This window comes from Arvicola amphibius, chromosome 3 (assembly GCF_903992535.2).
Source record: "Arvicola amphibius chromosome 3, mArvAmp1.2, whole genome shotgun sequence".
NCBI classification, from domain to species: Eukaryota; Metazoa; Chordata; class Mammalia; order Rodentia; family Cricetidae; genus Arvicola; species Arvicola amphibius.
Genome location: NC_052049.1, coordinates 167,354,488 through 167,376,829, shown reverse-complemented (window position 1 = coordinate 167,376,829; position 22,342 = coordinate 167,354,488). Strand labels below are relative to the sequence as shown.

Genomic DNA, 22,342 nt, shown 5'->3' with positions numbered 1-22,342 from the left:
CCTTATGATTCCTCAGTGTCTGTTATAATGTCTCCATTTTCATCTCTTATTTTATTAATTTACATATTCTCCCCCAGTCTTTTTTCCATTTTTTTATTGATTTTTATTGAGCTCTAAATTTTTCTCTATTCCTCATCCTTCTTCTTCCCTCCCCTTCCAACCCTCCACTAAGGTCCCCATGCTCCCAGTTTACTCAGGAGATCTTGTCTTTTTCTACTTTCTACTTCTCCCTCAGTCTTTTAGTTAGTTTGGCTAAGGGTTTGTCAGTTTTGTTGATTTTTCTCAAAAAAAAAAAGCAACTTTCATTAATTCTTTGTAATTTGGGTTTTTTTTTCATTGATTTCATCAGTGAATTTGATTATTTCTTGCATTCTGCTATTTCAGGGTATTATTTCTTCTTGTTGTTTCAGGGCTTTCATGTGTGTCACTGAGTTACTGAGATTTCTCCAGTTCACGTAGACACTCAATGCTGAGAACATGCCTCTTAAAACTGCCTTCATTGTGTCTGATAGGTGTGAGGACATTGTGTCTGATAGGTGTGAGGACATTGTGTCTGATAGGTGTGAGGACATTGTGTCTGATAGGTGTGAGGACATTGTGTCTGATAGGTGTGAGGACAGCATGCTTGCATTTTCATTCAGTCCTTCTTGAGTTCTGTTTTGCCCATTTTTCACTCAGTAGTGAGTTGTTCAGTTTTCACACATTTGTACACTCTGTGTTGTTTCTGTTGTTGATATCCATCTTTAACCCATGGTGGTCAGGAAGAAGGCTGGATGTTACTTCAGTTTTCTTGTATCTGTTGAGACTTGTTTCATGTCCAAATATGGTAGTTTTGGAGAACGCTCCATCAGCTGCTGAGAATAAAGTATATTCTTCTATATAAATGTCTACTGTGTCCCATTGATTTATGACATTATTTAGCCCCAGCATTTCTCTGTTTCATTTGTGTCTGGATGATCTGCATGACCTTTTTATTGGAAAGAGCTGGGTATTAAAGTTACCCACTATCACTATGTAAAGGTCTATATGTGATTTCTAGCTGTAGTAGTGCTTCTTTTTTTTTTTCCTCATGGTTTATTTTTTTTATATTTAAAAATTTCCATCTCCTTCCCTCCTCCTCCTCCCCCCTCCCTCCGCTCCTCCTCCCCCTTCCCTCCCCTCCTTCTCCCCCTTCCCTCCCCTTCCCTCCACCCATACCTCCCCTCCCTCCCTCTCAAGGCCAAGGAGCCATCAGGGTTCCCCACTCTATGCTAAGTCCAAGGTCCTCCCAACTCCCCCCCAGGTCCAGGAAGGTGATCAACCAAGCTGAGAAGGCTCCCACAGAGCCCGTCCATGCAGAAGAATCAGAGCCCAGCGCCATTGTCCTTTGCTTCTCAGTCAGCCCCCGCTGTTGGCCACATTCAGAGAGACGGGTTTGGTCGCATGATCCATCAGTCCCATTCCAACTGGAGTTGGTGATCTCCCTTTAGTTCTGTCCCACCGTCTCCATGAGTGAACGCACCCCTCACGTTCCTGACTTTCTCCCTCATGTTCTCGCTCCTTCTGCTCCTCATCAGGACCTTGGGAGCTCAGTCCAGTGCTCCAGTGTGGGGCTCAGTCACCTTCCCCATCTGTCGCCAGCTGGAGGTTCCCTCACAGTCCTGACTTTCTTTCTCATGTTCTCTCTCCTTCTGCTCCTCATCAGGACCTTGGGAGCTCAGTCCGGTGCTCCAATGTGGGGCTCTGTCATTTTCTTCATCTATCGTCAGGTGGAGGTTCTATGGTGATATGCAAGAAATTCATCAGTATGGCTATAGGAACTGGCCTTTTCAGGCTCCCTCTCCTCAGCTGCCCAAGGAACTAACTGGGGGCGTCTCCCTGGAAACCTGGGAACCCCTCTAGGGTCAAGTCTCTTGACAACCCTCAGGTAGCTCCTTAAATTAAGATATATGCTTCCCTGCTCCCATATCCACCCTTCCTATATCCCAAGCACCCCATTCCTCCGAGCTCTCCCCATTCTCCCCTTCACGCTTTTCTCTCCCCATCTTCCCTTGGCCCAGTCTCGCCCAATCCTCGAGTTCCCAATTTTGCCTGGCGATCGTGTCTACTTCCAATATCCAGGAGGATTACTATATCTTTTTTTGGGAGTTCACCTTCTTATTATCTTCTCAAGGATCCCAAATTTATAGGCTCAATGTCCTTTAATTATGGCTAGAAACCGATTATGAGTGAGTACATCCCATGTTCATCTTTTTGGGTCTGGGTTACCTCACTCAGAATAGTGTTTTCTATTTCCATCCATTTGCCTGCAAAATTCAAGATGTCATTGTTTTTTACCGCTGAGTAGTATTCTAGCATGTATATATTCCACAGTTTCTTCATCCATTCTTCCACTGAAGGGCATCTAGGTTGTTTCCAGGATCTGGCTATTACAAATAATGCTGCTATGAACATAGATGAGCATATGCTTTTGTTGTATGATTGGGCATCTCTTGGGTAGATTCCCAATAGTGGAATTGCTGGGTCCTGGGGTAGGTTGATCCCGAATTTCCTGAGAAACCGCCACACTGCTTTCCAAAGTGGTTGCACAAGTGTGCATTCCCACCAGCAATGGATGAGTGTACCCCTCACCCCACAACCTCTCCAGCAAAGGTTATTATTGGTGTTTTGGATTTTAGCCAATCTGACAGGTGTAAGATGATATCTCAAAGTTGTTTTGATTTGCATTTCCCTGATAGCTAGGGAGGTTGAGCATGACCTTAAGTGTCTTTTGGCCATTCGAACTTCTTCTGTTGAGAATTCTCTGTTAAGTTCAGCGCCCCATTTTTTAATTGGGTTAATTGGCATTTTACCGTCTAGTCTCTTGAGTTCCTTATATATTTTAGAGATCAGACCTTTGTCAGTTGCAGGGTTGGTGAAGATCTTTTCCCAGTCAGTAGGCTGCCTTTGTGTCTTAGTGACAATGTCCTTTGCTTTACAGAAGCTGCTCAACTTCAGGAGGTCCCATTTATTCAATGTTGCCCTTAATGTCTGTGCAGCTGGGGTTATGCGCAGGAAACTGAAGGAAAAAAACCATATGGTCATCTCATTAGATGCTGAAAAAGCATTTGACAAAATTCAGCACCCTTTTATGATAAAAGTTTTGGAGAGATTAGGGATACAAGGGTCATTCCTAAATATAATAAAAGCTATTTACAGCAAGCCGACAGCTAACATCAAATTAAACGGAGAGAAACTCAAGGCTATCCCACTAAATTCGGGAACACGACAAGGCTGTCCACTCTCTCCTTATCTCTTCATTATAGTGCTTGAAGTTCTAGCAATAGCAATAAGACAACATAAGGGAATCAAGGGGATTCAATTTGGAAAGGAAGAAGTTAAACTTTCATTATTTGCAGATGATATGATAGTATACATAAGCGACCCCAAAAACTCCACCAAAGAACTCCTACAGCTGATAAACTCCTTCAGTAACGTGGCAGGTTACAAGATCAACTCCAAAAAATCAGTCGCCCTCCTATACACAAAGGATAAGGAAGCAGAGAGGGAAATCAGAGAAGTATCACCTTTCACAATAGCCACAAATAGCATAAGATATCTGGGAGTATCTCTAACCAAGGAAGTGAAGGATTTATTTGACAAGAACTTTAAGTCTTTGAAGAAAGAAATTGAAGAGGATACCAGAAAATGGAAGGATCTCCCCTGCTCGTGGATTGGGAGGATCAACATAGTAAAAATGGCAATTCTACCAAAAGCAATCTATAGATTCAATGCAATCCCAATCAAGGTCCCATTAAAATTCTTCACAGAGATTGAGAGGATAATAATCAACTTTATATGGAAAAACAAGAAACCCAGGATAGCCAAAAAAATCTTATACAATAAAGGTACTTCTGGAGGCATTACCATCCCTGACTTCAAACTCTATTACAAAGCTACAGTATTGAAAACAGCTTGGTATTGGCATAAAAACAGAGAAGTTGACCAATGGAATCGTATAGAAGACTCGGATCTTAAACCACAAACCTACGAACACCTGATTTTTGATAAAGGAGCCAAAAGTACACAATGGAAGAAAGAGGGCATCTTCAACAAATGGTGCTGGCATAACTGGATGTCAACCTGTAGAAGAATGAAAGTAGATCCATATCTATCACCATGCACAAAACTCAAGTCCAAATGGATTAAAGACCTCAATATTAATCTGAACACATTGAGCTTGATAGAGGACAAAGTGGGAAGTACTCTGTAGTAGTGCTTCTTTTAGGAACTTGAGTACCATTGTGTTTGGTGTATAAATGTTTAGAATTGCAATGTTATCTTGATGTTTCCCCCCTTTAATGAGTATGTAGTGTCCTTTCCTATCTCTTTTGATTAGTTTTGTCTAGAAGTCTATTTTGTTAGATACTAAAATGGTTATACCTGTTTGCTCCTTGTGCTGGGAGCTAGTCATCTGGAGTATGATGTCTGAAGAGTTTCTTGGTGTCGATATGTGGTCTTGTCTTTGTTGGGTAAATGTTATATTCTTTGGTTGTTGTTGCCCTCTCTGGATCCAAGGCAAGTGTGGTGGCTGTGGGTCCCTGATAGAAAATTTCTGAGAGCACCAGGTGACAGAACGTATAGCGATGAGCTAAGAGGAAAGGCTGAGAGGGTTTGGGGAAAAAAACTAGTCTGGGCAATTTCAAACTACATATGTAGAGTTAGAACACACAGTTCTATTTTTTACTCAGAATTGCAATTGGTATCAAAAGTTGTTACTTAAATTAGTGTAACACAAATAATAAGAACCCAGAGACAGATATTGGGGTTAACCTGAAGATCAGAGAAGCAGAGCAGCCAACTACTAGTGAGCTCTTACCTCTATGAAATCTTCAGACTGAAAGAGAGCAAGTTCCTGTCTCGTCCCCCCTTATATTCCTCTCTAGTGTGGGATTAAAGGCATGCACCACCACTGCCAAGCCTCTATGGCTAACTAGTGTGGCTGCTGGGATTAAAGGTGTGTGCCACCACTGCCTGGCCTGTATGGCTCACTAGTGTGGTTGCTTTGCACTGACCTTCAGGCAAGCTTTATTTATTAAAACACAAATGATATACCACTGTATATATTTTATATATTCATAATCTTGCCTTAGATAGGGTAATAGGTTTTCTATCCCCCAATAATAGGTTTCTCCACCAGTGCAGTAAGCCAGATCAAGAACTGAAAAAGTATAGCATCTTTATTTGAATAAAGCAACTCCCACGTGGCTTCTCCAGTCCCAGAGATTAAGGCCAAGAGAAGTCACATGCCCAAACTAAAGCAGGGAGATTATACAGACTGTAGACAAAGGGTGATGATGTGCCCACCACAAGCTGGGTTTGTGCACAAGTGTGCTCAAAAGCTTGGGCTGCTGGCAGCAATAGGGGAGGAAGTTGTCATAGTCACCAGGAATGAAGAACTGGACTTTTTGGCACCTTTTCTTTGCTGTAGATTCTCTGAGAAGGTGCAGTTTGGAAAATAAAAGAAAGGAATGGGGCTTTCCATATCATGCAGGGGTGAGCTGGAGGTTCCAGCCAAACACAGAGTAATAGACATCTGAACTATTTTTAATTTCCTTTCTGTTTTTGTTTTCCTTTTGGAACCAGGTTGTTCAGAGGATATTCTACACAGTCAACAGATCTTGGAGTGGAAAAATTACTTCAACAGAGATAAGGAAGAGCAACTTTTTACAGGTGTGTCTGTCATAAAGATACATAAAGAACAATTTTATAATTTTACTTATTTATTTTTTCTTATTCTATTGCAAAACACTGACTATCACTGCTTCCAGGATGTAAGCACTTATCAATTACCCATGTGGTGGGGAGGGGCTACTAAGGTAAAATAATACGGGATTTCTGCCTGAAGGCATACAATATGAAACAAAAACACAAGTGTACTTCCACCTGAATTGATAGATAGGCCGAGAAGGTGCAGAGGAAGCCTCAGAAGGATCAGCATATCATCTTCATCTTGGTGAATATCAGAAGTTTACCAGGATAAGTAGCAATAGAAAGGGGTTTCCAATAAGCAGCAGCAACAGAAGCCAAAGCCAGAGACAGAAAGTGTCCTGTGTTCAAGAACTTCTGACCAGTGGAGGTGTCCTGTGGCTGCTGTGAAAGTGACTAGGTAGGAAAACTGGGCTTACCAAAGAGATGAAAGTATATGCACTTGATTCCTCGGTAATGACTCTACCTTGTTGCTGCTGGAAATACTACATCTTATTTAGTTATTTTATCAAAAAAATGATTGACCACTAGTGGGAGCCTTTTACTGAGGTAATCTTGATACCTGATTGTTTATGCTTCTATAAATGTAAAGAAAATGGAATGGTTCACACATTTGAAAGAAAAAAATATATATTTTAAATGGATCATACTAAATGAAGCTTATACTGATAACAGTTTTTTATACTCTATATTCATCCTATCTTCATTTCCATATGAAAAGACAAGGCACTGGAGACCTAGAAAAATAGCAATCCATAATGTATAGACAAATAATTTTATTATTCTAAAACAGTAGTTCTCAACCTTGGAATTGTAATTCCCTTAGAAGCTGAACAACCCTTTCATAAAAGTTGCATATCAGATATTATGATTCATAACAATTGCAAAATTAGTTATGAAGCAACAACAAAAATAGTTTTATGATTGGGAGTAATCACAACATGAAGAACTACATTAAAGAGTCACAGCATTAGGAAGGTTGTGAATCACTGTTTAAAATGAACAGCCATCATCACAATCATTGTTGATATTTATTGAAAATCTGGTACCTGCCTGGGCTATTAGTAGGTATTATAAAATGGATTAAGAAGGTAGAAATTTTCTTAAAAACTCAAAATGTTTTTTTTCCTTTTTTATTTTATGGGTATTGGTGTTTTGTCTGCATGTATATCTGTGTGAAGATGCTGGATCCCCTGGGAACTGGAGTTACAGACAGTTGTAAGCTGTCATGTGGGTGCTGGGAATTGAACCTGGTTCTCTCGAAGAGCAGCCATGGCTCTTAATCACTGAGCCATCTCTCAAGCCTATCCCTCTTTGGTTTTTCAAGACAGAATTTCTCTGTGTAACACTTGCTGTCCTGGAACTCACTCTGTAGACCAGGCTGGCCTCCAACTCATAGAGATCCACCTGCCTCTGCTTCCCAAGTACCGAAGTGAAGATGTGCATCACCACCACCCAGCAATTTCTCACATTCTTTTTTTTCTTTTTTTATAAATTATGTTTATTATTAGCATTCTATTTATTCATCTTTGTTTTTGAGTCAGAATATTTTTTATTTTTATTTTATTGTCATTAGCGTTTTGCCTACATATGTCTCTTTGAGGGTGTCAGAAGCTCTTAACAGCTGAGCCATCTCTCCAGCCCCAATTTCTCACATTCTTAATGCATATATGGATATACAGTGCATGCATACCTGTTACCAAGGAGATCAGAAGAGGGTGTTGGATCCCATGGAACTGGGTCGTGAATCATTGTGAGCCACCATGTGGGGACTGAAAACTGAACCAGATCCTCTCTGCAGGAGCAGTAAGTGCTCCTAACCCCTGAGCCAACTTTGCAGCCTTCAAATCATTGTTATTTTAATAAATTCTTTTTGTAATAATATAATTGGAGACAAGCATAGTTGAGTAACTTGCATAGACGCACACAGCTAGCTAGTAGGTTGCAGAACTGAGAGTAGAATTCAAATGTTCTGTTTCTACAGAGTAACTTATTTTCCCCTCTTCCTTTATTTCCCTGTCCATCTCCTTACTCTTCCACTGAGTCCATGAACAAATGCTCAAAACATTCTAACTTGTGAATATATTTAGGGTAAAAAATAAGCAAAAATTGGTTTATCTCTTCACACAACATTCCATGGACTTTCCCATAGAGAGAACTCATAATCTGTATTCTTAAATTTTATTCACTTATCTTTTTATGTGTATAAATATTTTGTCTGCATGCATGTAGTGCACCACATGTGTGCTCTCAGAAGCCAGAGAGGGTGTCAAGTCCCCTAGGGCTGGAATTATAGAGGGTTGTGAGCCATCATGTGGGTGCTGGGAATTGAACCCAGGTCCTCTGGAAGAACAGCCAGTGCTCTTAACCACTGAGCCATCTCTCAGCCCTGTAGTCTTATTTTATTTATGTAGTATATAGTTTAGTTTTCTGAGACTCCTATATAGAGATGTTTAAATTAGTTAATTGATTTATTGGGAGTGCAGGTCACATACAAATGTTGTTGTCAGAAGGTCAGCTTGCCAGAGTTGATTCTCTCCTCCCACCATGTGGTCTCAGGTCAAATTCAGGTCATCATGCTTGGCAACAGGTGCCTTTACCCTCTAAGCCATCCTATTGGCCCTTCATATTCTTTTTTTAAAGTATGAGGGGGGAAGATACTTACTACCCTATAAATTTGGTTGGGTTTTCTTTTTTCTTTTTTTTCTCATTGTTTTTACATGACCAATTTTTTTATTTTTTTAAAAAACTATTTTTTCTTATTTTACATGTCAAATTCATTTCCCGCTCTCTCCCCTCCTCCTACTCCCTCCATCCTTCCCCCTTCTCACCCCCTCACCTCACCCGACCCCCGTCCACTCCTCAGAGAGGATAAGGCTTCCCATGGGGAGTCAACAAAATCCAGCACATTGCTTTGAGGCAAGACCAAGGCTCTCCCCACTATATCTAGGCTGAGCAAGGTGTCCCTCCAAAGATAATGGGTTCCAAAAAGCCAGAACAAGTAGTGGTCTTACTGCCAGTGACTCCACAGTCTGCCACAGCCATACAACTGTCACCCACATTCAGAGGGCCTAGTTTGGTCCTATGCTGGTTCCCTCGCTGTCTGGTGGGAGTTGGAAGACTTCCATTAGCTCAGGTGAGCTGTTTCAGCGGTATCCCTCCCTATCATGGCCTTGACCTTTTTGCTCATATTCTCACTCCTCTCTCTCTTCAACTGGACTTTGGGAGCTCAGCCCAATGCTCCACTGTGGTTCTCTGTATCTGTTTCCATCAGTTGCTAGATGAAGGTTCTATGGTGACAGTTAAGATAGTCATCAATCTGACTACAGGGCAAGGCCAGTTCAGGCACCCTCTCTACTATTGCTTAAGGTCCTAGCTGGGATCATCCTTGTGGATTCCTGGGAATTTCTCTAGTGCTAGGCTTCTTGCTAGTCCCATAATGGCTCCCTCAATCAAGATATCTCTTTCCTTTTTCTCTGTCTGTCCTCCCCACATCGTGACCATCCCATTCCCTCTAGTTCTCTTTCCCCTTTCCCCTTCTCCCCTCCTCCTCCTCTCCTCCCCTTCTGCCTTCCCTTCTCTCCCCACCCCCACGCTACCAATTTTCTCAGAAGATCTTGTCTATTTCCCCTTCCCAGGGGTATCTATGTATGTTTCTCTTAGGATTCTCCTTGTTACTTAGCTTCTCTGGGGTTGTGAACTATAGGCTCTTTATCCTTTGCTTTACAGCTAGTAATCACCTATGAGTGGGTGCATACCATGTTCATCTTTCTTGGCCTGGGTTACCTCACTCAGGATGGTTTTTTCTAGTTCCAACCATTTGCATGCAAATTTCAAGATACCATTTTTTTACTGCTGAGTAGTACTCCATTGTGTAAATGTACCACATTTTCTTTATCTATTCTTCAGTTCAGGGGCATCAAGGTCGTTTCCAGGTTCTGACTATTAATAATAATGCTGCTATGAACATAGCTGAACAAATATCCTTGTAGTATGGTTGAGCATCCTTTGGGTATATGCCCAAGAGTAGTATTGCTGGGTCTTGCAGTTGATTCCCAACTTCTGAAAAACCGCCATACTGATTTCCAGAATGGTTGTACAACTTTACATTCCCACCAGCAATGGATGAGTGTTCCCCTTACTCCACATCCTCACCATCATGTAGTGAGGAGCTGCCAGCGGCTTCTTGCCGCCCGGCTCCCGGCCACCGGCTAGCTTAAAACCCAAAATAACAACACACAAATTGTATTCTTTTAAACACTGTCTGGCCCATTAGTTTCAGCCTCTTACTCACATCTTGACTAACCCATATCTAATAATCTATGTAACACCATGAGTGGTGTCTTACCGGGAAAGATTCAGCATGTCTGACCTGGTGGCTGGCTTCATCGCATCTCTCTTTCTGAGGAGAGGCATGGCGGTGTGGCTGAGCCATCTACCTCACTTCCTTCTTCCTGTTCTGTCTACTCCACCCACCTAAGGGCCGGCCAAGCAAATGGGCCAGGCAGTTTCTTTATTAGCCAATGAGAATCCTCCATCACCATCATAAACTATTATTGGTGTTTTTTATCTTAGCCATTCTGACAGGTATAAAATGGTATTTCAGAGTTGTTTTGATTTGCATTTCCCTGATGGCTAAGAATGCTAAACATTTTCTTAAGTGTCTTTCAGTCATTTGAAATTCTTCTGTTGAGAATTCTCTGTTTAGTTCTGTACCCCATTTTTGACTGGATTATTTGATATTTTAATGTCTAATTTCTTGAGTTCTTTATATATTTTGAAGACCAGTCCTCTGTCTGATGTGAAGATCTTTTCCCATTTCAGTAGGCTGTGCTTTTGTCTTACTGTGTCCTTTGCTTTATAGAAGCTTTTCGGTTTCAGGAGGTCCCATTTATTTATTGTTGCTCTCAGTGTCTGTGCTACTGGAGTTATATTTAGGAAGTGGACTCCTGCGCCCATGCATTGCAGGCTGCGTCCACTTTCACTTATGTCAGGTTCTGAGTGCTTGGATTTATACTGAGGTCTTTGAACCATTTGGACTTGAGTTTTGTACATAGGAATAGGTATGGATCTATTTGCATTCTTCTACATGCTGACATCCAGTTATGCCAGCACCATTTGTTGAAGACACTTTTTTAACTGTATAATTTTAGCGTCTATGTCAAAAATCAGGTGTTCATAGTTATGTGGATTCATATTTGAGTCTTCAATTTGACTCCATTGGTCAACCTGTTTTTATGCCAATACCAAGATGTTTTCATTACTGTAGCTCTATAGTAGAGCTTGATGTCAGGGATGGTGATGCCTCCAGAAGTTCCTTTATTGTATAGGATTGTTTTGGCTATCCTGGGTTGTTTTTCCATATGAAATTGAGTATTGTTCTTTTGAGGTCTGTGAAGTATTGTGTTTGGATTTTGATGGGGACTGCATTGAATCTGTAGATTGCTTTTGGTAGGATTGCCATTTTTATTATGTTGATCCAACCTATCCAAGAGCATAGGAGATCTTTCAATTTTCTGATGTCTTATTCAGTTTCTTTCTTCAAAGATTTAAAGTTCTTGTCAAACAGACCTTTCACTTGTTTGGTTAGTGTTACCCCAAGATATTTTATGTTATTTGTGGCTATTGTGGATGGTGATGTTTCTCTGATTTCTTTCTCAGCTTCTTTATCATTTGTATATAGGAGGGCTGCTGATTTTTTTGAGTTGATCTTGTATCCTGCCACATCACTGAAGGTAGTTATCAGCTATAGAAGTTCCCTGGTAGAATTTTGGGGATAACTTATATATATGTATATATATATTTATATATATATATATATATATATAATCATATCATCTGCAAACAGTGAAAGTTTGACTTCTTCCTTTGCAATTTGTATCTCCTTGATCTCCTTTTGTTGTCTTACTTCTCTAGCTAGAACTTCAAAAACTATGTTGAATAGATATGGAGAGAGTGAACAGCCTTGTCTTGTTCCTGATTTTAGTGGAATCACTTTGAGTTTCTCTCCATTTAATTTGATGTTGGCTGTTGGCTTGCTGTATATTGCTTTTATTATATTTAGATATGTTCCTTTTTATCATGAAGGGGTGTTGAATTTTTTGTCAAATGCTTTTTCAGCATCTAATGAAATAATCATACGGTTTTTTTCTTTCAGTATATTTATATAGTGGATTACATAATAGATTTTCGTATGTTGAACCATCCCTGCTTGACTGGAATGACGCTGACTATATCATGGTGGATGATTTTTTTATGTATTCTTGAATTCGATTTGCCAGTATTTTATTGAGTATATTTGCATCAGTGTTCATGAGGAAGATTGGTTTGTAATTCTCTTTCTTGGTTGAGACTTTATGTGGTTTCAGTATCAGGGTAACTGTAGCCTCATAAAAAGAGTGGCAATTTTCCTTTGGTTTCTATTATGTGGAACAATTTGAGGAGTATAAATATTAGCTCTTCTTTGCAGTTCTGGTAGAATTCTGTGCTAAAACCATGGGGCACTGGGCTTTTTTGGTTGGAAGGCTTTTGATGACAGCTTCTATTTCTTTGTAGGTTATAGGTCTATATAAATTGTTTACCTGGTCTTGATTTAATTTTGGTATGTGGTACCTATCCAGAAAATTGTCCATTTCTTTTGCATTTTCCAATTTTGTGGAGTACCTGTTTTTGTAGTATGACCTAGTGATTCTCTGGATTTCCTCAGTGTCTGTTGCTATGTCCCCCTTTTCTTTTTTTTCATAATTTCATGATTTTTTTATATCTTTTTCCTCATTTTTTTTATTAAAAATTTCCATCTCCTCCCCTCCACCTTCCCCCTTCCCTCCCCTCCCTTCCACCCATACCCCCATTCCCTCCCTCTCCAGGCCAAAGAGCCATCAGGGTTCCCTTCACTATGTTAAGTCCAAGGTCCTCCCAACTCCCCTTAAGTCCAGGAAGGTGAGCAACTCAAACTGACAAGGCTCACAGTGAGCCCGTCCATGCTGTAGAGTCCAAGCCCATTGCCATTGTCCTTGGTTTCTCAGTTTTCCTCCACCATCAGCCACATTCAGGAGTCCGGTTTGGTCTCCTGTTCCATCAGTCCCATTCCAACTGGACTTGGTGATCTCCCGTTAGTTCTGTCCCACCGTCTCAATGGGTGAACGCACCCCTCACGGTCATATGTCCCCCTTTTCATTTCTGATTTTGTTAATTTGAATGTTCTCTCTCTGCTTTTTTGGTTATTTTTGAATAAGGGTTCGTCTATCTTGTTGATTTTTTTTTTCAAAGAACCAGCTCTTTGTTTCATTAAAAATATCTTGAGATTCCTTCCTTTTTGGTCCATCTGTACTGCATGATTGATTGCACGGCTATGCTGTAATTGATTATATATTCCTCTATTGAGACTTAGGGCATTTTTATATTTTCTCTATTACAAGGATGTAGTGAACATCCTTGTATCTTGCTCTTCTGTGCATATGAATAAAAATTTCTCTAGAATAGCCTACTAAAGGAAAAATTTCTGGATCTTTGATAAATCTTGTTAACCCTTAAAAATGCTACTCATCGTTTTCATGACATGTTTACTAACTAAGAAGCAGAGGAAGACCTGAGCGAGTGAGCTCCTGAGTGGATGACAGCCTGTGGAGAACTCCAAGACCAGTTAGCCCATGGGAAATTGGCAAAGGCTTTAACCATGTGAAGTAGGCTCAAGAGAAATTGCAAAGCTTTTCTTGAGGCCAAGTATGTGTGTTTATGGATGATTAATGAGCGTGTGCCAAGACTAGCAACTGTGACTTCCACCTCCTGGATATTTACAGCCTGATACTGCTCACCTACAGAGACTTCCCGCTAAGAATAGCTAAACCTCAACCACCAGCCTATGTTGTACCTACTAAACATGTAAGGTTCCAGGCTAGTGCTAGAGAACCCCACCTGATCCCAGCTTTACTGTACTGTATATGTGTGTGCCTGTTTTGTTTCTCTGACCAGTCTTCATTTCCTCGTTAGGGAACCCAGGCAGAGCAGGATGGCAACCAACAACAGGAGTTAATTTACACTTAATACCACATTCTTTTGTGTTTATGAAAGCTATAAATTTAATTTTTGCTTACTTCATAATCTTTCAATAAACAGATTTATATAACTTAATGGTTTTTTTCAATTTATAAAATTGTTTCCTATTGTATACATTAAAAAATAATTTATCCGAGTAGTATTCTTATATGACAAAATAATCCTCTTTGTCCTTTATGTTTTCTGCCTTGAATTCTACTTTATTTCCAATTAGTATCGTTGGCTATTTTTCTTTTTATTAACAGTTAGCTACTATGTTTGTCTGTTTTTTTTTTTTTGGTTTTTTTTTTTTTTTGGGTTTTTCGAGACAGGGTTTCTCTGTAGCTTTGGAGCCTGTCCTGGAACTAGCTCTTGTAGACCAGGCTGGTCTCGAACTCACAGAGATCCCCCTGCCTCTGCCTCCCGAGTGCTGGGATTAAAGGCGTGCACCACTGCCGCCCGGCTTGTTTGTCTGTTTTTTATAAGACTCTTATTTCGGAAATTTTTTTAAACTTTTTATTACATTTGTGTGTGCTGTGTGAGGACAGATGGAGGTCAGAAGTCAGGAATCTGTTCTCTCTTTGCACAGTGTAGGCTCTGGTATCAAAGTCAATTCATCAGGCTTAGTATTAGTAGCAAGTACCCCTGCTGAGCCATCTCATTAGCCCTATTAGACATATCTCTTATGGGCATTATATATACATGCATATATATATTAGTTTGAGAGATGTTTTTATAGTATTTTAATAAGGAAATTTAGTCCATTTCTATTTATTTAAAAAAAAAAGCGCCGAGTGGTGATAGCACATGCCTTTAGTCCCAGCACTCAGGAGGTAGAGGCAAGTAGGATCTCTGTGAGTTTGAGGCCAGCCTGGTCTATAAAGAGTGTTCCAGAACAGCCAGGGCTACATAGAGAAACCTAGTGTCAAAAAAAAATGAAATCAATCCTCTGTCAGATGTGGAATTGGTAAAGATCTTTTTCCTATTCTATAGGCTACCGTTTTGTTTGTTGACCATGTCCTTTGCCTTACAGAAGCTTCTCAGTTTCAGGAGGTCCCATTTATCAATTGTTGCTCTCAGTGTCTCTGTTACTGGATGTATATTTAGGAAGTGGTTTCCTGTGCCCATGCATTGAAGGCTGCTTCTCACTTTCTCTTCTATGAGCTTCAGTATAGTTTGTTTTATGTTGAGGTCTTTGATCCATTTGGACTTAAGTTTTGTGCATAGATATGGATCTGTTTGCATTTTCTACATGTTGACATCTAGTTATGCCAGCACCATTTGTTAAAGATACTTTCTTTTTTCCACTTTATAGTTTTAGCTTCTTTGTCAAAAATCAGGTATTCATTGGTGTGTGGATATATATCAGGGCCTTCAATTTGATTCCATTGGTTCACCTGTCTGTTTTTGTGCCAACTCCAAGTTGTTTTCATTACTATGGCTCTATATTAGAGCTTGAAATCAGGAATGGTGATGCTTCCAGAAGTTCTTTTATTATACAGGATTGTTTTGGCTATCCTGGGTTTTCTGTTTTTCCATATGAAGTTGAGTATTGTCCTTTTGAGGTCTTTGAAGACTTATGCTGGGATTTTGATGGGGATTGCACTGAATCTGTAGATTGCTTTTGGTAAGATTGCCATTTTTACTATGTTAATCCTACCTATTCAAGAGCATAGGAGATCTTTAGATTCTGATGTCTTCTTCAGTTTCTTTCTTCAAAGACTTAAAGTTCTTGTCGAACAGGTTTTTCACTTGTTTGGTTAGTGTTACCCCAAGATATCTTATGTTATTTGTGGCTACTGTAAAGGGTGCTATTTCTCTGATTTCTTTCTCAGCCCATTTATCATTTATATATAGGAAGGCTACTAATTTTTTTTTAGTTAATCTTGTATCCTGCTACATTGCTGAAAGTGTTTATCAATTGTAGTAGTTCTCTGGTAGAATGTTTAGGGTCACTTATGTATGCTATCTTCTCAGCAGCAAATAACGAAAGATTATTCAAAGAACTCAAGAAATTAGACATCAAAAGACCAAATAATCCAATTTAAAAATGGGGTATATCTAAACAGAAAACTCTCAATAGAAGAAAATCAAATGGCTGAAAGACGCTTTAGGAAATGCTCAACATACTTACTCATCAGAGAAATGCAAATCAAAACTCTGAGATACCATCTTTACACCTGTCAGAATGGCCAAGATAAAAAATTCTGATGACAGCTTATGCTGGAGAAGATGTGAAACAAAAGGAACACTCCTCCATTGCTGGTGGGAGTGCAATCTTGTACAGCTGCTTCAGAAATCAGTATAACAGTTTCCCAGAAAATTAGGAGTTAGTCTACCTCAAGACAAGCAATACCACTCTTGGGCATATAACCAAAGGATGCTCACTCACACCACAAGGACATTTGCTCAACTATGTTCATAGCAGCATTAGTCGTAATAGTCAGAACCTGAAAACAACCTAGATGCCCCACAACCGAAGAATGGAAAATGTGGTACATTTACACAATGGAGTACTACACATTGGTCAAAAACAATGGCATCTTGAAATTTGCATGCAAATGGATGGAAGTAGAAAAAAACATCCTGAGTGAGGTAACCCAGACCCAGAAAGACAAATATAATATGTACTCACTCATAAGTGGATAATAGACATTAAGCAAAGGACAACAAGCCTGCAGGCTACAACCCCAGAGAACCTAGGTAACCAAGAGGACCCTAAGAGACATATATGGATCCACCTAGAAAGGGGAAGAAAGACAAGATCTCATGAGTAAATTTGGAGCATGGAGGGTAGAAGGCAAGGGAGGAGGGTGAAGGGGAATGGGGGAAAATATATAGCACATTCCTGTCCAAACAATTAAAATGAAAAGGATTTTTTAAAAAGGAAAGAGGGAAAGAAGAAGGAAAGAAAGAAGAAAGAAAACACATACAAAATGTTCCTGGTTTGTTACCAAAAGCAAAATTCTAATTAATGAACAGATGTTTTCTAGACTCTAAAATAGCCACAGGTAGTTGTGCATCATTTAAAAATTAATTGTTTTATTCATACCATTTCAGACCCTGGCCCTTTTGGAGGAAGAAGAAGATATAAATCAAATCACCGATTACTTCTCTTATGAACATTTCTATGTCATTTATTGTAAATTCTGGGAACTAGATGGTGATCATGACCTGTACATCAGCCAGGATGATCTATCTCGATACAATGACCAGGGTGAGTGACTGATTCTAAAGATGCTAAAACTAACCCTTTTGTCAAAGTTGTATAAATTGTCTCACCTCATTATGAGAAATTCCCTTTCTTAAATTCTATTAGTAAGTCTCTGTATAGGGCCCATAATTTTTAAATGAGAATGGACAAAGATAAATTTTTTTATTTGTTCACTCTGTAGACCAGGCTGGCCTTGAACTCATAGAGAGCAGCCTACCTGTGCCCCTCCGGTGCTGGGGTTAAAGGTGTGCACCACCAACCCTAGCCAAAAGTCAGTTTTCAACCTTAAGAGACCAGAGTTTTAAGACTACAGTTTTAAAGGTGGGAAGTCTTTGTACTAATTTGTATCATTATGATAACGAGTCTCAGGTCAGCCTTAGCTATGCACCTTCCTGTTAACCATGTTTGTGAGCCAGCCTCCAGAGGTCACATAACCCATGGGCTCTGAAGCCCTCTCCTGCATTGTTTCCAGATACTGTATAAACCCACTGGATTGATGATAATGATATGGTGAAGGGGATATTAAAACTCCACATTTTTGTCCACTCGCCAAATTCTGCTGAAGAACATGGTCTTTAGTTTTAGAATAATAAACCTTCCAAAGCTAAAACAACCTTTTTTAAGAGGCGGTAGGGAGCAGGAGTGCTAGCTCAGCAATTAAGAGCACTTTACTGCTCCTGCAGAGAACCTTGAGCTCCATCCCCACCTACATAGCAGCTCACAAATGTCTGTAACTCCAGTGCCAAGGACTTGATGTTCTCTTTTAGTCTCCAAGGGCATCATGCAGACAAAACACTCATACATAGAAAGTAAAAATAAATTGGCTTTAAAGATGTTAGTGTTAGAATTTAATATTTTTTGCAATTTCTATATAGCTTTCTTATTTGTCTCTAGTATAAAATATTTATTCATTAGTCAAAGTTCAACTGTAGAGGCTTCTGTATATTGCCAGGCATGGCTTATCCTGACACACATATTTCTAATTTTCCTAGCCAAATTGACTCATCTTCATGTTGACTATACCTTACTCTAAAAAGAAAAGATGCTGGGGGGTTCTACCCTCTATTGAAATCCTTGATAGTCCTTAAATTTTAGAGTGCATTCCATTGCCTGGGGTACTTGTTAAAAGAACAGGTCTAGAGATCTCTGGCCTTACCTTGCCTTTCCTCTCCTCTCTCCTCTCCCTTCTCCCCTCCTCTTCCTTCCCTCCCTCCCCCCTTGGCTATTTTGAATATAGAAAGGGAGTGTTAATACATTTTCTAAGGTCTGTCATCAAAGACAAACATACTCTCTGAAGATACAGTTGTTACTGAGGATGTAGCTCAGTGGAAGGTTGCTTGACTAGCATGTGCAAAGCCCTGGGTTCAGTACCCCGGTAGAACCAATAACAACAGCAAAGGCCATTAACTGTCTCTGTAAATAAAGCCTATTGATGGTATTTCTTTTAAATATTGTATCTGAGCCTCTGTAGAATGGGAATGTAAGAAAAGCTTGTTTATGGTGTGTCTTGGTAACTTTTATAAAGCTGCTCTGGAGTATTCGCCATCATCTTACATTGGTTCAGGAGCTGCACAATCCGTTTCCCTTGAATTGAATGCTAGGATAAAATTTGTCTTGTTTTAGAAAATTAGTTTTGTTTTATTGGATACCAAGATCAATACAAATTCTGTGTATTTTTGTCTTAGCTGTCAGGATGTTCAGAATTAACTAAGAACTCAACTAGATAAATAACTAAATAGATGTCAGGTACATTCATTTGCCTGATATTTTTTTAAATTAGTGACTGATAATTTAAATCTACTTCATTTTTCTAAAAAGTATAAATTATGCATTAGTAAGAATTTATTCCTGTACACATGGGGATGGGACCTTCAAGGTTCCACCCTTGACAGAGTAGATTTTGATTGTTGATTAGTACTGAGGGAGGAAGACTTACTCTTCTTTGGGTATTTTGCCCATACTCACATGTGCATATGAGAAGATATGGACTCATTGGTTTAATGACCTAAAAAATGGAGGCCATGGAATAGGGAGAGAAACAGACTAAGGGACACTTGGCATTATAGAGAGGTAACTTAAGGTGAATGGATAGGCTCAAAATACACTGTATAATTATATGAAATTTTCAATGAATAAATTTTATTTTTTTATAGAATTGAGGGGTTGGGGATGTCAGTGAGTTGACAGAGTGCTTGGCTAGCATATACAGGCCGGGGTTTGATTCCCAGCACCACATAAACTGTGTACAGTGGTGCACACCTATGATCCCAGCTCTCAGTTGTAGAAGCAGGAAAATCAAAAGTTCAAGGTCATCCTCAGTTATATAGCAAAATAGTGTTCACCCTGGGACATATAAAATCCTGTCTCAAAAAAGAAAAGAATTTAACTGTTGATATTCTCACTGTGGAAGATTGTTAAATGGCTTAGGGTTAGCTCTAGCAAATAAAAACAAATTTGTCAGGAATATTTCTAACTGTAATTTTTATTTACATTTAGCTTCATCAAGTAGAATTATTGAAAGAATATTTTCGGGAGCAGTAACAAGGTATGAAAATTTTTTAAATTTGAATTTTATTTAGTGGGCTAGCAATAAGTAATAGAAAGTGAAATAAAACAATTTGAGTTTCAAAATGAAATATAACATTGCAGCAGTCTCTCACTTTAGCAAAGCTTTCTGCATAATTTAGTGGGGGCCATTAATCAAATTATATCTAAAAAGCATAAAATCATGGCCTAATAAAAAATATAAATTCCTTAATATTATTGCAATGTCAAAATATAAGTAACAATATCTAATTCCATTGATTATCAAATTAGAAACCTGGGCTAGACCTACTGGCATGGGCCTGTAATCCCCAGATACTTAGTAGGCTGAGGCAGGAGGTTCACAAACTGAAGCCTTCTTGGACCACACAGTCAGTTCAAAGTCTGCCTAGGCAATTTAGTAAGACTTTTCAATAACAGTAAGCTGGACATGGTGACAGATGCCTTTAATCTCAACACTTTGGAGACATAAGCAAATGGATCTCTGTCAGTTCACAACCATTCTGGCCTGTATATTGAGTTCCAGCCACTAAAGGCTACATACTGAGACCCTGTCTCACAAAAATTATTTAATTAGTTAATTAAATAACAAAATAAAAGTAAAAAGAAGGATAAGGATGTAACTCGGAGGTAGAGTACTTGCTTGCCTTGTATTAGGCTTTAAGTTCAAACTCTAACACCACAAAAGCAGCATAATTTTTTTTTCCATTTAGTCAAATACCTTCTAGTTGCACCTTGTAGTCCTTTGAAAATAAGACAGGCCTCAAAGGGGTTGCACTTTCTGAACTATCCAGCTTTATGAGTTTTTTTTTTTAATTTAGTACATTTCTAAACAGTGATGTTATTTTATTTCTTAATTGCTCAGGAAATTTCATAACCATGTTTTTTTCAGAGGAAAGACAGTACAAAAAGAGGGAAGAATGAGCTATGCAGATTTTGTTTGGTTTCTGATTTCTGAGGAAGACAAACGGAACCCTACCAGGTAAGTTTTTGTTGTGTAAACACATGCACAAAGCTTAGAAAGAGCATGGTGTCTACATAGTAAAGTGACCAGGCCTAGCCATAGCTCAATACATAAAAATGCAGAGAATCAGGCTGGAAAGGTGGCTCAGAGGTTAAGAGCACTGGCTGTTCTTCCAGAGGTCCTGACTTCAATTCCCAGCAACCACATGGTGGCTCACAACCATCTGTAATGAGTATGTTGCCCTCTCCTGGTAGGCAGGCAGAACAATGTATACACAGTAAATAAATAAATCTTTTAAAAAAATGCATAGAATCTTATATTCAGCCCCAGCACCCTGTGGTGGCTCACAACCATTTTTACAGTTCCAGAGGATTGATATCCTTCTGGCCTCCAAGGGCACCAAACACACGTTGCTGCACATACTTGTGTGCAGGCAAAACATTCATACACATAAAATAAAAATAAAATATTTCTTAAGATAACGGGCTAGAGAGATGACTTTGTGGTTTAAGAGCACCTCTTTCTCTTCTAGAGGCCTGAGTTCAGTCCAGCACTTAAGTCGGGTGGTTCACAACTGCCTATAACTCCAGAGGAGATCCACTTCTGCTTCTAGCCTCTGCCATTATCTACACACGCATGCATGTAAATAATAATATTTTAAATTCATACATAGATATAGCAAATACTACTAGATGGAGTTAAATGACATCATAAATAATTGTTCTTAAACATTTACAAAACATTTTATTCAAGCATTATAGAATATACATTCTTCTCAACGGCTTATAGTACTTTGTCTACAATAGATTATATATTACTACATAAAGCAAGTCTGAATAAAAATTGGAAAATTCAATTAATTTTTTGTATTCTATCTAACCACATAAAATATAGCTAGTAATTAATAGCAAAAGAAAGTTTAAAAGAAAAGTTTAAATTTGTGGAAATTAAACAATATTGGATGATGAGCAAGTCACTAAAGAAATAAAGAAGCCAAAAAACTTCCTAGAATTGAATAAAATTGAAAATACAACAAACAAAAACCTACTGGATGTAAAAGGTCATCCCTAAAGGGACATTTATGGTTCCACGGGCCTTAAAAAAAATTAGATCTTAAGACCTTGGAAAGGCAAAAGCAGTAGATGGAAATAAACCATCAAGAGCAGGGCAAAAATTAATGACAGATGAAAAATACAAAAGATGGATGAAAGAATTGGCTCTTTGAAAATAAAATTAATATTGATTGAGAAAACCAAAGCAAAATCAGAGATTAAAAGAAACACATTACAATAGATACCACTGAAGTTTAGAAAATTATAATGGCATAAGTTTAAAAACTTAACAATTTTTTACTCCATTAAATAGAAAAATCTAAAATTTAAGTGTATAGATTATATTATATAAATTATATATAAACTACCTATGTAAAGCCAAGATACTATAATATAAAAACATCTAAGATAAACAATCAGATCAATTAAAAATGATAATAAAACCCTCAACAAAAAGTAGTCCAGGTCCTGGGGCAGGAGAGATGGCTCAGAGGTTAAGAACACATACTGCAGAGGACCACAGTTCAGTTCCCAGCACCATGTCAGGTGGTTCACACCACCTGTTCCTCCAGCTCCAGGGAACAATGCATCTCATCTCCGTGGATTCCTGCACTTGCATGCACATATGCCTACACAGACACACACAAAACTGAGCACTTAGTTTTTGAAAATACACACCTAAAAATAATTACCTAAAATTCAAGTAGCTCAGGTATAGATGGATTTGCTGCAGAATTCTATCAGACCTTTAAAGAACTAATAATACTCATCCTCAAATTATTCCATAAAGTGGAAAAAGAAAATACA

At 38.9% G+C, this 22,342-nt stretch overlaps 1 protein-coding gene across 2 annotated transcripts in view; it reads left to right on the top strand.

Annotated features, from left to right (window-relative positions):
• The window catches only part of Ppp2r3a (protein phosphatase 2 regulatory subunit B''alpha), a 140,092-nt gene that overhangs the window by 97,212 nt on the left and 20,538 nt on the right, over positions 1-22,342 (top strand). For both annotated transcript variants that reach the window (XM_038321845.1, XM_038321847.1), the window contains 4 exons: positions 5,605-5,691; positions 16,822-16,978; positions 19,472-19,520; positions 20,412-20,501. In XM_038321845.1, coding sequence (XP_038177773.1) covers positions 5,605-5,691; positions 16,822-16,978; positions 19,472-19,520; positions 20,412-20,501 — 383 coding nt within the window. The remainder of the gene's footprint in view (positions 1-5,604; positions 5,692-16,821; positions 16,979-19,471; positions 19,521-20,411; positions 20,502-22,342) is intronic.